This window comes from Theobroma cacao, chromosome 9 (assembly GCF_053813885.1).
Source record: "Theobroma cacao isolate CCN51 chromosome 9, ASM5381388v1, whole genome shotgun sequence".
NCBI lineage: Eukaryota > Viridiplantae > Streptophyta > Magnoliopsida > Malvales > Malvaceae > Theobroma > Theobroma cacao.
The window spans coordinates 49400293-49418198 of record NC_142647.1 but is presented as its reverse complement, the minus strand read 5'-3'; the positions used below and the strand labels follow the sequence as shown (position 1 = coordinate 49418198).

Here is a 17906-nt window from a genome sequence, read left to right as displayed (position 1 = left end):
TGCATAATCCATTAAAAATCAACCTTTTTCTCTCATTTTCTCCGCAACCAAACACAGGGTAGTGCAAGGGTGATTGCGTCATTAAAGTCGGGTACTCAAATATCACTCCAACGATATCGTTTAGAGGGAGTATTTAATTTTTGCCCTTTCGAAGCGTACCGTCTTGACCTGGCAGCACGAACAATGAAACCTGGACCAACTTGAAAATAGGGCAGAGCTTGTGACTGAAACCAAAACGGAGAAGGAGGAGAAACCAGAAGCAGAAAAAGCATGGCCGCAAAACCCGGTTCAGCTCCGACAACGTATTCCCCGTCTCTGACTCAGAAAACCCGACCACCCATTTTCAAAGGCAACGATCTCGATTGGGTTCGACCAGATGGCCGCGGCTTCCATCAGTGCCGACCCGCATGTAAGCTTCTTCTGTTCTTTGTCTTTGTTTAGCTTTTATTTATGGGTGTTCTTTTTCTTCCTTTTTTCCTTTTTGGGTTTAATCTGATCATGGATATAGGTAATTTGGCTTTTGATTTTACTTTTTGATCATGTTTTGCAAGTAAAGCTGAAAACTTTGGCGGTTTATTTAGATGTTGGCAAGCTGTCTCGACTCTTTGATAATCATCCTAGAAAAAAAGTTTCCCTTTTTCTTCTGTGTGTCTCTCTGTATGTTAGTGTGATTCATCACCTGGGGTATGTGTAAGTTTATTTGCTTTTAGTGACATCATTAAAGGCTTGTCTTTGTTCATAATCTCATACTGGATATGGTATAATATGAAACTTTATATTAAATGTCTTTGGTAGATTGGTGCTGTTTGATGTCTTGATGAGTTAAATAAGCCCAATACGTAATTTTGTTTGGTTGTTTTTCATACTTCGTTGGATGTTTGTAAGCATTTCTCTGTTTAAGTTTGTTTCAGCTGCGTGTTCTGTTTGGCCAATAGTCCAGGAGTTTAAGTGGTTTTGCTTCTTCAAGTTTTACTTGTGCCAGTATGCTCTATCTTTGGTTCCCGTGTCTCCTTTCTTATCCTTATTTAAAATTTGAGTGTTCATTCTTATGACAAAAGAGAGTATGAGGTTTCCATTCTTGTTCAGTTGTCATGCCATGGTATCATCAATTCCTGCTTCTACCACAAAGTATCAATTTTCTTATAGTTTTTAGGCTTCTGGAACGTAAGAAAGATGGATTCTTATAGAAAAGTTATGGCTCATTCTCCATATCCTTCTTTGTATTGGTGTTTCTTGGATTCTGATTTGCTGAATTGAAATGAATGCTCAAATGTTGGTGATTTGCAGTTTTCAGGACAGGTGCTGTAAATTCTGCTTCTGGATCTGCTTATGCTGAGTTTGGAAATACCAAGGTCATTGTGTCTGTGTGAGTCATCTGTGTTAAAATTCTCATATTCTTTTTGGTTGGAATTTTACAGCCATATGCTTTCTTTAGAAAAATTTTGTTTCAAATACTGATAGGTTTCTGGTGATTATTCTGCATATTCACATGTCATTGGTCTTTAACAATTTAGATTTGGACCAAGAGAAAGCAAGAAAGCAATGATGTACAGTGATATTGGGCGGTTAAATTGTAATGTCAGCTATACAACTTTTGCCACTCCAGTTCGAGGACAGGTATGTCAGATGATTTGAAGTGTAAATTTTTTGAGGTGCCATTAATTATTTTCCATAACTTATTTGATCTAATCTTCTAATCTCCTTTTTAGTTCTTTTCTCCCATTAAATTGATTCTATTTCTTGGATCTCCTTTTTCTTAGGGATCAGACCACAAAGAGTTTTCCTCAATGCTTCATAAAGCTTTGGAAGGTGCAATAATGTTGGAAACATTCCCTAAGACCACCGTGGATGTTTTTGCATTGGTGTTGGAATCTGGGGGCAGTAAGTGCTTGTATCAATATTTAGTAATTAGGCTTCAGTTGGCTTGTTATTTGTTCTTATACATATTCTTTTTTCAGTGGCTTTTTCTTTTCTGCTGTGATGCTAGGATGTGGCTAGCATTTCATTCTAAACAGATACTGAAATTAGCCTGAATAATTTGCTTATTTTTCGCTTTCCAAACTTGGTTGTAACTGAGGATCCACTACCATGAGAGAAGTAATGTTCAGTTTTTTATGCTATGTGAATTAGTTTATTAATAGATTTTATCCACACTCTGCTGTAAGTTTCTTAATCAAATTTTCCACATTTTCTCACATTTCCTAACCTGTCTATTCTTTTGATCCTTCTTGTACCCTCTCTCGCAATTTGGTTCCCAATTTACTACAATTAGTTATGTTTCAAATCATGGTCATTTTACTGAATAATTTAGGTGATTGTATAGTGTCAAAAGTTCATTTTTATAATCATGATGAAAATTCTTGTAAGCTGGATATGTCCTAAACTCTTGTATTGCCATTTGTTGATAAGTTCGTAACATTGGTTGCAGGTGATCTTCCTGTAGTGATATCATGTGCTAGTCTTGCCCTTGCAGATGCAGGGATCATGATGTATGACCTTGTTGCTGCAGTTTCTGTGGTAAGTGTCTTTGCTCATGTTTTGCACTTGAGCATTAGGCATTATGATCTTCATGCACATATAAATTTGAGCAACTCTTTCCTGCTCGTTTGTGCTCATTTTACTTTGCTTCAGTTCACTTTGGCTGCTTTGTTATGCACTTCCCTAGCTATCTGCAGTAGTAATTATTACAACCATGCTATTATTGATGCTGTCCTAGTGCCAGTATATCAGTTATATGTCAACAAATTTGATCTTGTGCTTGATGTAGTAGGTGGTTAAAAATTTTGTAACAAGGAAAGTGGGATTGATGATGAATTGCTACAAATTGGAAAATTAACAGCAGCATCAATATGCAGAAGCTTGTCCTTTGCTGCATGAACTTGATGCCATTCTCCTTACCCATGGTAGAATGGATTTGTCCTTTTTAACCTGGAAGACTGATGTAGACTGCCTTGTGATTTCCACTCTAAAGAGCTCTCTTTTTTCACATATGTTTCTCTATGTTACTTCCTGCGCTGATGCATAAATTTGGTTGCTAGTCCTGTCTAGGGAAAAATCTCGTGATTGATCCTATTCTCGAAGAGGAAAGCTACCAAGATGGAAGCTTAATGCTTACATGTATGCCTTCTCGTTATGAGGTCACTCAATTAATATTTACAGGAGAATGGTCAACCCCAGATATTAATGAGGTATGCCTTTTGATATAATACATATTTCTCCTTTTGGCTTGTACGTTAGCTCCATCAAGATTTTGTGGAAAATTTGGGCAACCAATTCTGCAAAGCAAAAATGCTATAGCTATGGTGCCAACAGCTCTAATATTGCTTCCATATACAGGCAATGCAGCTTTGCCTTGATGCTTGTGGTAAGCTTGGTAAAGTCATGAGGTCATGCTTGAAGGAAGCTACGTCTGCTTCACAAGAGTAAAAAGGGCCTCTTAATTTTTGTTTTTACAACACAAACTCTCTCTCTCTTTCTCCTTTCAACCTTTTCTTCGGTATATTATGCAGACTTTCTGAGAATTTTGTAATCGAGTCGAGTTTATTTCCCCACATTTCAAATGTTATTTACATTGATTCTTAGTTCCACTAAAAATCAATCAATATGAGAAGTTTTAAGCAGCAGATTGTCTTTTATTAGATTTGAATCAGAAATTGTAAATGAATTTTGCTGTTGGTTTAGCTTCTATTCTCTCAAGGGAGTTGCTGACAAACCATCAATCTTTAAGTGGAGTGCAGTAAAGCTGAATAGATTAATTAGCTTATATGTAAAGCTTGATTTCATTATTCAGAAATTAAAATGGTTGCATGTGTGATTCCTTTTGTTTTGTTTGGGCCAAATACAGGCCCTGGCAACTGGTCATATGACAGCAATCGCCAGAATACTGACAGTGAATGGTGTCCCAGCATCTGGTTCTTGAGTTTCTGATCCCAGTTTCAGGCCCAGTAGAACATAGATTGCAGCTGGTTGGGGTGTAAAGAAATTAATAGCCATGTACACATCCTTGAAAGCTTGGATGCATGAAATCACATTCAAATCATATTCCCCATAAAAGATCAAAATTCCCATCGGGTGAGCATTAATTATTTCTAATCGAATAAATTGATCGATATTGATTGAAATTGAATAAATCAGTACGGTTTTGCATTGAATTTGATCAAATCGATATGGTTTATTTGGATTTTTCAACTATTAATCAAATATTCATCCTTAATTACTATATGTATCAAGTTGGGTATGTATAGGGGACATGAAAATCAATAATGAGATGTCTGACAATCAGTTAACATGTCACCATCCGAATTGTCCATATATTTAACACAAATAAACAATCCATTTCATGCATGTAGAAAAAGAAAATGTGAGAGCAAACGTGTGAAACTTTCATCCAGTTAATGTCACAACTATCTCAGATACGTATAGGAAATCATAGCATTGGTATGTCAGATGTAAAGAAGTGTGGGTCATGCATTGATCCATGTATAGCATTTAAAGATCTTTGTGGCTTCCATAATGTGGCCTCTCATGGTTTAAATCACTTGCCACCAGCTTCAAAAGATATAAACGACCATGAATTTAATTTCCAGGAGCAGGGCTCTCCCCTGCTACTACACCATCATTGAAACATTGAGCTGGCCTCATCCTGCCAGTTAATTATGTCTTCTACAAATTTATATATATACGCAGCATCACGTCAAACATTTCAAAAATAAATAAATAAAATGTTTCAATTTCATATCGAACAAGTAAAGAGATATTAAATAATTTATAACCGTAGGTGCTGCATACTGTGTCAGATTAATCTTTTGAAAAAAGAGTTTTGACTCAATTATTGTGTTCAGTTTCAGATTCTTGATGCAAAACTTTACCAGTTAAGATAACTTATACCCTATTGCACCTTTTTTTGTTTCTATATGTGCAGCAGTTTTTATAGTAAGATTGATAAAAAAAAATCTGACGTTCAGAATTAGGATGCAAGATGTTTAAATGAAATCAAGCTGGTACAGGGGCGAGATCTCTCTTGCCTGTCGGATTAGATCTAATAAAGTAGTATTAATTAACTTTTCCAAAGTAATCCTCATGATGGTTAAAAAAAGAAGAAAAATAAGATGGTTGGTGAGCTTCAGCTGGCAATGAGAAGAACTGATTGAAATGGCAGGATTTAGTTTTCTAGAGGAACAAAGACAAGGAAACAACAGTTGTGTTTGAAATTTATGGGAAAATGTCTGCACCGTCACAAACAGGATTAGTGCAGGACAGGAAGATAAGGTCGAGCTGGAGACCAAACCCTTTCCACAACAAAAAACCCTGTTTCGACCTGTGAACTTGGATGGTGACTTGTTCCTTCCTTCAGCTTCATTAAATTCTCAAGATGATGTGGGGTAAAGCTGATCCAAATAAATAATAGATCTGATCGAGAATGAATAAATCATTATTTAAGATGAAAATCAAAGAAAGAAAGAAAAAATATTTTAAACAAGTTAAAAGTGACGTAATTTAAACTTGAAAAATTATTGAATAAATGATATTTGAATTTAAGTTATTACAATATATAATCTCATCCCACATAGTAGTTTGAGTCAATACGCTTGAACTTGGGTCGTTATAATTATATGATCAAGTTCATAAAATTTTACTAAAAAAAAACATTAATTTTAGATAATTTTTGTAAAAATCTTGAAGTAGACCTGTATCATAAACAACATGAATCTTTCATTTTACTTGAAAACTTGGTAGAATTTGAACACAGAAACATTTTGAAAAGATGGTTTCAATGGATATTTTTCATCACCCAAGATTCTGAACCTTTCTTCAGATTACATCCTGGAAAGAAAAAAAATCTATGAATTTGTAGATGAAAAAAAGAGAAGGAAAATGTAGTCGTTGCTAGTTGGGATTGGGATTCCAGGCCTCAAAATTTTCAAGTCCTTTTGATGGTGACAAGGGAGGGAAGAAAGAAAAGGCTCATGCGCTGAAGTACAAATCTATTACAGTAATGATTGATAAGTTAATTTTCTTTTGGGGGCCATAACCAGAACCCCAGATAGGAAACAAAGGAAACTTGCTGTACTTATATCGTGCTGCCAGTTATAAAAAGGTTAAAAAGTAAACAAGGACCATGTCTGAGCCACACAGAGGGGCAAAAGTCAATCCTGTTAGGCCCATGAAACCCTTTCTTTTTCATCCTTCCCTTCTAAAGATTTCTTCCTACTGATTCTTTGATGTCATTAGCAAGCTTTCAATTCCTTTGACAAAGTTACATGTCCGAAGTGGCATTTCCAGCAATTGTTTTTTGAAAGTGATCGTATTTTTTGAGTTAAAATCGAATAAATTCGACTAAAATGACTTAATTTAATTTAATTTTTTGATTATTTTAAAAATGAATAAGATTGAATCGATTAATTTGATAGATTTTAATTTGATTTTCTTTTCAATTAATCGGATTAACCAATTGAGGATTATAAACATATACGTAATTAAGTATAACTGGCATTTAATTTTTCTAATGTTTTTAATCATGTTTGTTGAAATAGTTTAATATTATTAATTTTACAGTGTTGTATAATTTCTTAACTTTATTTTTATTTATTTTGTAATTATCGTAAAAAATGAAACTAAAAAATCTGGAGTTTATTAAGGTTCATGAATCCAAAAATTTTGACTAATCCGTTCAATACTCTTACGGCTCAATTTCAACCATTAATTAATACATTTCACGTGAGTAACGAGTGTATAGGTTTTTTTAACAATTTTATTGAAATTTAGTTCATAAAAAAATAAAATTATTGTCAGAATTAAAATAAAAAGAATTAAAAAAAAGAAGAAACTTCTATTACCCAAACATGTTGCACGTTGTAAACTTACCGTACATCACTGGGCAGACACGTGTCAAGATTCCATAGGCACGCGTGTCTAACAACGTAGTCAACTCCTCGGATCTTACAAACATAGAAACAAATGACCTTGTCCTTTCTCTATTTCTGTTTCTTTCCTTTTGTTTTAGAGCCCTTTGGACAAACTCATATGGTTCCGTGTCTCTGTCTTTCTCTGCCCATTAATAATTTGCTTATTAAATAAACTATTATGATTTTTTTTTTCCCAAGTTTTTGACAATAAATTTGCAGGTTTTAAATAAGCATAGTAGGAACTCTTCCTGTCACTTTCTCGGGAAATCTTTGGTTTTTAAGTCACTAAACTTGTTAATGTACGAACCCCATTAATTACAGGCAAGCATAACGAGAAGGGTATCTCTTCGTTCTTCTAACCATGGAAAGTGTTGTTTAAACTTTCCATTTCCAGCTTCTTTCCAGTTCATTTCTTAAATGATTTTTATGGGAAATAGGAAAAGGGTTTCTGGGGTTTCTTTTTCATTCCTAGAGATCACCATCAGATCAGTTGGGAACTGAAGTTTTCAGGATATTTTGACATGGTTTGGCCCCTATGATTGTAAGCTCTATATCAGTTTCTCTAGTCTTTGGTGGCAATGCTAGCTATTCCCTGTATGTTGGAATCAGAATATAAGGACCTAAAAAGCCGTGTCTGTTTAGAATCATATTCTCATTTACCTTTGTTTTATTGACTTTATTCTCTTTCCAAGATGCTGAAAACTTCCTTCAAAATATCAATAAATCAAGAAAAGATTAGCCACATGGTTTTGTTTTGTTGACATGGTCAGAGTTTTAATTATCTTCCATATTTCCTCTTAGAATCTTGCTGTCCAAATTTCTGAAATGGTGTGAATACTGAATCCAAGGCTTTCAAGCCATTCTTTTGCGGCTTCTTTTTCTTTTTCTTGCTTAAAAGGAAAGGGTATCAAAATGGTGTGATATGTTTTCTGATGCAACTGATGATACTGATATTGTGGACGGAAAATTAAACATTTTTCTTTAGTGGTTTGAAAGGAAGTCTGAAGACTTAAATAAAGAAATTGGTCACATGTTTTGAGCAGCCCTTTTGGCCTAAAAAGGGGGGAATGGTCTTTACAACTGCTTCATGTTCAAGTTGAGTTATCTCTTATGCCATATGGTCACATGATTCCTGGTTCGAGAAGCCATTGAAGGGCCTTTTCTACTCTCGTGGCTTTGAGCTCTTGCGACTTTCCTGGTCAACTTCAGTTGTTTCATGACCAGCTGATATCTATAAACAGTTTGTTCTTCAGCCGGCCTGTGTGTAAACTTCGTTTGCCTTTCCTTCTTGTCCTTCTGCAGATCAAATCCGATAACTGAAAACAACTGCAACAACATTGGAAGAAAACCATGGGGTTTGACAAATCAAGATCTGTAAGGTTTGTATCCATCTTTTTTCTTTAATGTCTCTGTTAAGATTTCTTCCATGATTTCAATTTGATCATTTACACTCCCATTAGCTCTGGTTTTACATAGAGTTCAAACTAGTAAATGAAACAATCATTGATTAGTGGTGGCTTCATTTTACGCTTTCCAGATTTCAAGATAATCTTGAATTAGCAAAGCTCCCAACAATCAATGGAGATGGTATGATAAAGCTGAAATACCATATCAACGGAACGCAAATATCGGAGTCTAGCACCAGGAGGCCTGAGAAGGAGTTGCCTAGTAGTAGGACAGGAAGATCCTTAAAAACCAAAGTACTGTCAAGAGTTTTCTCTGAGGACTTCGAGAGAGTGAAGAAGAAGATTTTGGATCCTCGAGGACCTATCATTCGCCGATGGAACAAGATTTTTCTAGTAGCATGCTTAGTTTCTTTGTTTGTGGATCCTCTCTTCTTTTATTTGCCAGTAGTTTCGAAGGCAGTCTGCATAGATATAGGAATACCGCTGGAAGTTATCCTGACCATCGTTAGATCATTGGCTGATGCCTTCTACATAATTCAGATTTTCATTCGTTTTCGGACAGCTTATGTTGCACCTCCTTCTCGTGTATTTGGGAGAGGAGAGCTTGTTATAGACTCCAGAAAGATTGCTTCCAGGTACCTGCAGAAGAGTTTCTGGATAGATTTAATTGCTGCCCTTCCCCTTCCTCAGGTATACATGTCATGATGGAAAACTGGTATTTGGTCTTCTCAGGATGTGTTGAATTATGGGATTAATTTGTTTCATCTTGTTCCAGGTTTTGATTTGGATCGTCATTCCCAATCTTAAGGGTTCAACAACGACAAACACCAAAAACGTGCTTCGGTTCATAATCATTTTTCAGTACCTTCCAAGACTTTTTCTTATATTTCCACTCTCATCACAAATTGTCAACGCCACTGGTGTCGTGACAGAAACAGCATGGGCAGGCGCTGCCTACAACCTGATGCTCTACATGCTGGCAAGCCATGTAAGTTAATTTTGTTAACATTCTTCTGAAAATTCCTGGGATCAACTATGATTAGTTGCACTATATTCTTGCACTGAACTAACCATATCTAAACTAGAAAATGAGGGGAAAAAATGTCAGAACAGCAAGAATTTTGATCCCTGGTATCATTTTCTAATGTTTCTTTCATATTTATTGCTTTCTCCATTACCCCTTGACATAAGTTATTAATATGCCTGAATGGCAATAAAATGCCAATGTGTGGCATGTAGAAATTAGTCTGATAATAACATATTCACCGGTTCACATTTCTCTGTTACCTTGGGCAAAAATATCAGTGTGCTTATTTCTAGTTTTCTTGAAAAGGTTTTAGGAGCTTGCTGGTACCTTCTTTCGATAGAGCGGCAAGAAGCCTGCTGGAGGAGTGCCTGTGATCTTGAGGATTCATCCTGTCAGTATAACTATTTTGATTGCCACAGGGTTAAAGACCCTGGCAGGGATACCTGGTTCAGGTCCAGCAATATTACTTCCCTATGCAGTCCAACATCCTCCTCCTATCAGTTTGGTATATATAGTGATGCATTGACATTGGATGTCACAGCCTCACCATTCTTCAACAAGTACTTTTACTGCCTTTGGTGGGGTTTAAGGAACTTGAGGTAAGTTGTTTCCCCAGAACTTCTCGATGTTCATATTAAATTATCCTTGTTTGTTTTTTAGATGATTTCCATTTTTCTTTTTTTTTGATAAATAAAGAAGAAAATTTCTTTCAGCAGCAACAGCTTGACCTGATCTTATCGATTATTTTTTCTGATGTATCAAATATCAATAATTGCATCAAGATAATAGCTCTCTTCTAAAAGAATTGAAAGTGTATTTCTAGCTGCCGTATGGCTGTGGCATTTTTCGAGCTAACCTTATAGCTGATAAAATATTATAAATTTGCATTTGCAAGATCCAAGTAGCCATAAATTTCTGCAAATAAACAGGATTTTGTTCCTATTGGGAAGACAGATACATTCACTTGCTTAAACTCTAATTCTCTCTCTCTTATGTGCAGTTCTTTGGGACAAAATCTTGACACAAGTACTTATGCTGGAGAAATAATTTTTGCCATCATAATTGCAACTCTTGGGCTGGTTCTCTTCGCACTGCTCATTGGGAATATGCAAGTAAGTCCCCCGACTGATGTCTCTGAAACTATTCTTCCTTCTGCTGTTTTTGAAAATTTAAGCATCTAGCTTGTTTTAGAAAAGATGGAGAGCCCTGGGAAAAGCTTCAAGCCAAACCTCCTGAGGCGAAACCTTTAAGGCTCACATCACAAAGTCCTGAGGGGCAACATCTCAGACTAACCAAAGTGAAGTCTTTGCACATGATCTTGGAGTTCCCCAGGGAATCTGATGTCATGACTTGGCTTCTTAGATTGCTGGTAATTTATAATTCTGATCTAATATTTCTCTGGCAGACGTACCTTCAATCCACCACGGTTCGGTTGGAAGAATGGAGAATCAAGAGAACTGATACAGAACAATGGATGCGTCACAGGCAGCTTCCTCCTGAGTTAAGGCAATCTGTAAGAAAATATGATCAGTATAAGTGGCTAGCTACAAGGGGAGTTGACGAAGAAACTCTACTCAAAGGGCTTCCCTTGGACCTCAGGAGAGACATCAAACGCCATCTCTGTCTTGACCTTGTCCGACGAGTAAGTCATCGAACCCCCAACATCTATGATTACAATAAATTGCCACAATAAGCTTGATGTATAACGTTTATTTATTAAACACAACAGGTACCGGTGTTTGACCAAATGGATGAACGGATGCTTGATGCAATCTGTGAGAGGCTAAAGCCTGCCTTGTGCACCGAAGGCACATTCCTAGTCCGTGAAGGTGATCCTGTCAATGAGATGCTCTTCATAATCCGAGGCCACCTAGATTCTTACACTACCAATGGCGGCCGCACTGGATTCTTCAACTCTTGCAGAATTGGCCCTGGAGACTTCTGCGGCGAGGAACTGCTGACATGGGCCTTGGATCCTCGTCCCAGTGTCATTCTTCCATCTTCAACTCGCACTGTCAAAGCAATATCAGAAGTAGAGGCCTTCGCTCTTAGAGCAGAAGATCTCAAGTTCGTGGCATCACAGTTTAGAAGACTACACAGTAAACAACTTAGACACAAATTCAGGTTCTACTCACACCAGTGGAGAACATGGGCTGCCTGTTTCATACAAGCAGCATGGCGTCGGTTTAAGAAACGAAGAGAAGCAGCTGAACTTAGAGCTAAGGAGAACCTCATGGCTCCTGCTGAACCTGCACCAGCAACGTCCGCACCTGGTTCAGGCTTGGCTATGTATGCAGCCAGGCTAGCAGCAAGCAATAGGAGAGGTGTTAATTTGCATTGTGGATCTGATTCTGGTGTTGTCAGCTCCTTGCGGAAACCAGCAGAGCCAGATTTTTCTGTCGACGAGGAATGAATTGTAACACTCCCCAAATCGGGGGGGGATCTAGTCATGTGTAGGTATCACTGAAGCAAATGCCTGTAAATTTTGTTTGTTTTCTTTTCCTAGTCTGTAAACAGAAAAATGGACATTGAAATTCTTGTTTCAAAATATTTATCTATAGAGAATACAAGGTGGAAATTCTTTACACAAGTTTTGCAAACTTACTCCAATATGATGCAATTTAAGTGATGAACATCCTTCAATGTTAGCATGTTTTCATCTTTCAGCTCACATACCCAGCAACATTCTAAGTGGACAGTGTTTTTTTATCTGGTATTCAATGATTAATTAGCATTGCCAGGAAAAGCTTTCGTATTAAAACGGTGATAAAAGAACTTCTCTATTGACGTCTCTTTTAAAATTTCAGCATGATATCAAAGTAAAAGTTGCTCTCTCGTCTCTTTTATGAAATCTTTCTGTAATTCATATAATGTGATGAATTCGTTTACAGTGAACAAGAGTGTTTCCATCAATGCATACGGGCTATTCAATCTCGATCGACTTCTAAGACCAAGGAAACAGGCCCAAATTCATTGGGTTCGAAAGTGGTTCATATGCACAGCTGAATGGGATGGGAGCCGGTCTCACTGGATTTGTGGCACCATACTTAGCTCATCCAGCTCTTTGCGTAGCAATGAGCTCATAAATTGATTATAAGCAAGCCCACATGTCGGCTTCATAATATTAATGTCAGAAAGAATTGAAAAGTTCAATATATATATAAAATTCAGATTGATATTTTTATTATATATTCTTTTTTTTTTAACTTTTTTAATAAAAAAATAAATATAAAATTATCATTTTATTTCAAAAGGAAAGCAGTAGATAAAGTTAACAGAAATGTTGGAAATTTGTGTAAAGCTAAACGCAGCCAGCCAAAGAAAATGTAAGGAAAAGGACAGAAAATTCGGACTACTTTTAACCCAAAAAGAAACAAAAAAAAAAAAAAAAAAGGTTACACTTCTCCCTCCAAGGTTCAACCAAGTTCCCCCAGTACATACATTTCAATTCCTCATTCCACACTTTAGTTGACATATGAATTTGTAAAAGCTGATCCAGTTAATCAAAAGGCAAACCAACAAACAGATGCAGATAAGAAAAGTGTGAGAGCTCAATGATTATGATCAAACTTTAGGTGCCCATATTCTTTGACTAGGGTAAACTTTTCTTACCCTTTGAAAGCAGCAATTTCTTTCCCTAGTAAATGGGATCACCATAACCATTTCTCATTGTTTTATTGGGCCATTCTTTCTCTCTTTAATTTTCCTCTTTTCTTTTTTACATTTTAATTACTAAAGTAAGATGGTTGTTTTTGCATTTCTCGTTTAAGGGTTAATTGCCCGGATAAAAAATTTCATATGAATTCAAAGCATGACATAAGACTAAGAACATGGTTATAATTACTTTTATTTGGTTCTACACATTATCTACTTTTGGGTTTTTGTTCCTCCCTTTCACATGGTGGAAAGCTTTTGGGTTATCATTGCTGCTGGACATTTTTCTTTTTGGGTACACTGGCGGATGAGAGAGGAAGACTGTAAAAAAAGATGTTCAAGTAGGGAATTTTTGCTTTGCATTTTACCTGTTTGAAACATGGAACCAAATTGGGACCCCAAAGGGAGTTGGTCAGAGTCCCATATTCCTCTCTGCCAACACCAACCCAAAGGGAAGAAAACCATGGACCCAAGGGCAATTCCTTTTGGTATGGGCTTAGTCATTAGCCATGGACCCACTTTGACTACTGGCCTTCGGCTTCTTCAGTTTGAAGTGGCAAAAGTAACATGCCAATTGAATGTTTCAAAAGTGATTAGAAACTTAAGCATTCCAATGAAGCAAAAGTTGGACAAAAGAAATAGAAATGATAGTAAAGAAAGTACTTATCTAGGGATTTTACCTTTTGGGTCACTTTGGTGTTCCTTAAATAAGACAACTATGGGTCTATGTGAGTTATTAAAAAGCCAAATTCATTGGAACAAATCTCTCCAGGCACCCTTAATTATGTCCTTGACCATTGACAATCAGCTGCCCGACAAAGAAGGAAGTTCTAAAAAAGATTAAAAAAGAAAAAATGGATTAAAAAGGGAGTTGATGACCTAATCCTCCTCTCATTAAAATTATGCCTATAAACCTCCTTGAATAATCCAAACTCAAAATCGAACCTCTTTTGAATTTATTATCAAGGGTACTCGATTTCAACTTGTTCATTTGTTGATATTAGTGTAGTAATCATTGCATTATTGAGTTAATTAGAAAATTTGGGTTGAACAAAACAAAATTCTTTCTATTCTTTCCCTTGGAAGTGGGAAACTTCTTTTTTTGACTTTTTTTTTTTCAATTTTTTCACATGGTTAAATGATATTGTTATCATTCAAATTTAAGAGTAATATCTGATATGACCGAATCGGTTTCAAATTCAAATATGCGATATTTGAATTGTATGTTATCGGGTTGAGTATTTGCAGGTACCTGTATAAGATCAACATGTAACCTGTTCCAATCTCTATTCAAATTGCTATTTACTTTCAATTTTCTTATGACAAGTTTGAATTGATTGGGCATGGGAATTTTACCTATTGATTTTTCTCTTTTCTAGAGTGTCAAGAGATATACAAGAAAAGAAGGAATAATTACAAGAGCAACTAAGGAGCTAGCAATCCACCCAACAAAAGGAATGATAGTGTTCGATTTCTTGTTCCAGTGACAGACAAACAAACTCAAGTGGCAATCCCATAAACGTTTTTCCTTTGGCAGCTGAGAAAATAATTTCGGCGTCATGGGATTCTGACTCAACTCGAATGCAGCCATTTCCAACTTTCATCACAGGGTGAAACATGGAATCCACACAAATTGGGTGAATGGTGACCCACAAATGGTTGCAGTTCCCCATAGAACTGCACTTAGATTGGCCAATTCCTCCCCACCATTTTCCCTTTTGCCATACAGCAAATACTGTCAAACACACTCTGAATCTTGTCTAGCTAAGCTAGCTTGTCATGCATTGCCATCAAAACTGCAATAGTTCTTTTGACAGGCTAGAGCTTGATCCGAAGGTTTTCAAAATTTTTGTGGAAAGCCTCACACTCTTATGAAACCATGTGAGGAATTCAACAAAGTCCAAAGCATCGAAATTAATAACACAAAGGGCATGATTACAGAAGGTTTAGCAGTCAAATGGCCTAAGCTTAACAGCAAAAGGTGACAACACAAGGGCATATTTATAAAGGTATTGGGATCAACTGCCTCGAATTCACAGTTCCAAAGTCTTCTTTTTCATTAACAAGCGAATTCCCTTGATCCCAAAAGAGATTCTGGATTGTATGCTGCGACTTATATGTCTGTGGATTTGAATTTTGAATGACAGGAAAAGCAGTTCATATATAGGTTTTACTTTATAGTTTGTCAAAAGAGCTTAGCCTTTAATTTAATCCACCGAAATTCCAACTCCCAATCCCATCCTGAAACCTTACAAAAGGCGATGGAACAGAAAATATTTCTTTATCAGTTGGAAGTTTTGACCTTCATCATTCTAATTCAAGTATCAAAATCAAGTGAATAAGCCATAAAGGGACTGGTTCAGGTTAGGTTCAATGGTATAACATTCATGGAACTGGCATTGTTTCTTAAACTATGGTATATAGAGTGAATTCCCTGTCATTAGAAGCTACAATTTTTCATGATTGGAAACTAAACCAACCATTCCTAAAAACGGCCTAGCTCCTTTCATTGCTCTAGGATCTTTAACAAATATATATATATATATATATATATATATATATATATATTATGTTAACAGTAACTGTATACTCATGGGATTCACTGCTGCATATCACATTAGGTAAGATATGTTAAGCAGCATGTGAGAGTGAGCAAGCAGCTATAGAGCTCCTTTTGAATTGAGTTTTGTCAAATCTAATCAAGTACGTAATGTCAAATAAGATACAAAATTTTAATATCATAATATCATAGTAGATATAATCAAATTAAATTTTATTTTTTTATTTACGGAGAGGTTGTTATAAAATTTTACTGTGTCGTTATAACTAATAAACAATAAATTCTAATCTTGATTGCATGACTCAATTAGTTTTGGGAGGGAGTCATATGAACATGGGGTGATTCTAGAGCATGAAAGGGTTAGTCAGGGTTATGAACAAGGAGGAGACAAAGCTTTCTTTCAAGTTCCAAGGGAGCAAGGAAGGAACAACACATCATCTGATCATGTTCTGATGTCCCTTTTCCCACTCCAAAATGATCGGCTCATTCTCCTCTGATGTTGATTTTCAAAGAGGATAAAATCAAAGGAAAAAGAACATCAAAAAAACAAGTTCCCCATTCATGGACTTTTGAAAATTGGATGCCGAAAGACTACTGGTTTATTCATTCAGCTCCAGTCAACATTTTTTGGCCCACTGGTATTAAAGCGATACGAAAGAATAATAATAAACAAATTTCAACTACTTTCCTGTTTCAATAGTCGGCCACACATTCAGTTGAATTTGCCATAATTTTCTTTCATTAGTTTGATTCTTTGGGTCTAAAAAAAATGTTTGACAAAAAATATATGCCAAAACGCCATTGATGAACCAATCAAAGTCAATTTTCTTTCCTTTCCCTTTTGGGCAGGGAATTTAAGAGGGGCGGTGTTGTGCCTTTTGTGGAGGTCTTTTCCACCAATATACAAGTTGCCAAATATGCTCCCAACAAAACCACGAGCTAAAGTCACATGCAATTGCAATGGCGATAAATAAATCCGAAGAACAATGTATCTTAAACATTTGATTTACTGACAGTGTATCGAACATAAATTTATATACAAATTCCGTATATAAACTTGCATCTCCATTTCCCTGTATTCGATTTTCTTGCATTTTGACCTTTGGTAGTTGAAGAAGCCTTTGTTTTATTTTTTCTTTCTACGATTTTGAGATGGGAAGAAAAGGACCTGCAGGCACTAGGGAGGAGAACAACGTGACATTCGTTCTCTCTCATTCGACGAATCAAAAGTCGGTGGGTCGCTTTTGTTTTCCAGATTAAAAGAACTTGTTTGTCAAAAGTTGAAAACCACTAGACCTCTCTCCACCCCCCCCCATCTCCCCTCCCTTCTCTGTTGGAATAGGTCCTTTGAGCCAATTGTTGACTCTTCTCTACAAACTATCTACACTCTAATCAACATTTAAACCATGTCTAAATTGCAGCTTAATCCCCATTATTTTATGTACTATTTCTTTATGTTCTTTAATCTTATGACAAACTTTGTTTGCTTTTTCAACTCTCATGCAACCCACAGTGCATCTTTTTTTCTTTTAATTAAATGATTGCTCTAGGATGATGTAATTGATGTTTGTTCATAAATCTCTTTGTAATTAAAATGGTTGATTAATTTGTTTTTAAAGCAAGAAAAGAGTGGTGGAGTCACATCTTTGGCCTTTCAAATGTGGGTTTGCCAATAACTAATCAACCAAAATAATTTCTTGGGCTCTTACTATTAATTCATTGTAATGGAGTGTCTGCTGACTAATCTCCTACATGGCACTCAGAACACTTGGGGAGAGGCTTGACAACCCTTTTTAGCCACTTCCCCATAATTGCTGAGTTAAATTAGATTCATTAATGAAACCATATGTTTAAGCCTGATTAAGAATTGAAAAGTGATTAATGATGAGTTAAATTTATAAACTGCAGTCAATGTTAAAAGGTAAAAAGAATACAATTAAAAGGGTTTTTGACAGTATTATTGAAAAAAATGTAGTTAAATGTTAAATTTGTTACGGTACATGCACGTAATTAAGGACTGAAAAAAAAGATAAATCAAAGATGAATCAATGTTGCATAGAGGGGAGGTAGTGTTGGTGGATGGTAACAAGCAAGAAATCCCATCATTAAGACTTGGGAACATAGAATTAGTATCTATCACACATATGTTGGATTAGTAAGATGTCTAAAGTCAAGAAAGCAACAAGATTCCAATAGTACTTTTGAATGAATGTGTGAGAAAAAAGCAATTGCTTTTGTGAGAAAAAAAGACATTAAAAATTAATATGAAACCTTTGACTAACCACATGATCAATAGATATCAATGAAAGCAAGTGCATGCCATTGCTATCAGTCTGGTACAGGAATATACCCAA

The 17906-nt window shown here is 36.0% G+C and overlaps 2 protein-coding genes across 3 annotated transcripts; both read left to right on the top strand.

Moving 5' to 3' along the window:
• Positions 1-93: 93 nt before the first annotated feature.
• On the top strand, positions 94-3620 carry RRP41L (3'-5'-exoribonuclease family protein). Its single transcript, XM_007016719.3, has 7 exons — positions 94-409; positions 1288-1366; positions 1515-1617; positions 1761-1881; positions 2429-2517; positions 3039-3188; positions 3337-3620. The coding sequence occupies exons 1-7, from the start codon at positions 271-273 to the stop codon at positions 3424-3426; spliced, it is 771 nt and encodes a 256-aa protein (XP_007016781.3). The 5' UTR covers positions 94-270; the 3' UTR covers positions 3427-3620.
• A 3542-nt stretch (positions 3621-7162) lies between these two features.
• Positions 7163-11928, top strand: CNGC15 (cyclic nucleotide-gated channel 15). Of its 2 annotated transcripts, XM_088809846.1 has the most exons (8): positions 7163-7446; positions 8208-8284; positions 8443-9001; positions 9087-9299; positions 9645-9937; positions 10339-10450; positions 10744-10980; positions 11068-11928. In XM_088809846.1, the coding sequence occupies exons 2-8, from the start codon at positions 8256-8258 to the stop codon at positions 11749-11751; spliced, it is 2127 nt and encodes a 708-aa protein (XP_088665972.1). In that variant the 5' UTR covers positions 7163-7446; positions 8208-8255; the 3' UTR covers positions 11752-11928. The 2 variants fall into 2 exon arrangements, with proteins under 2 accessions (XP_088665972.1, XP_017984006.2); XM_018128517.2 differs by having other exon boundaries at positions 7163-8284.
• Positions 11929-17906: the final 5978 nt, after the last annotated feature.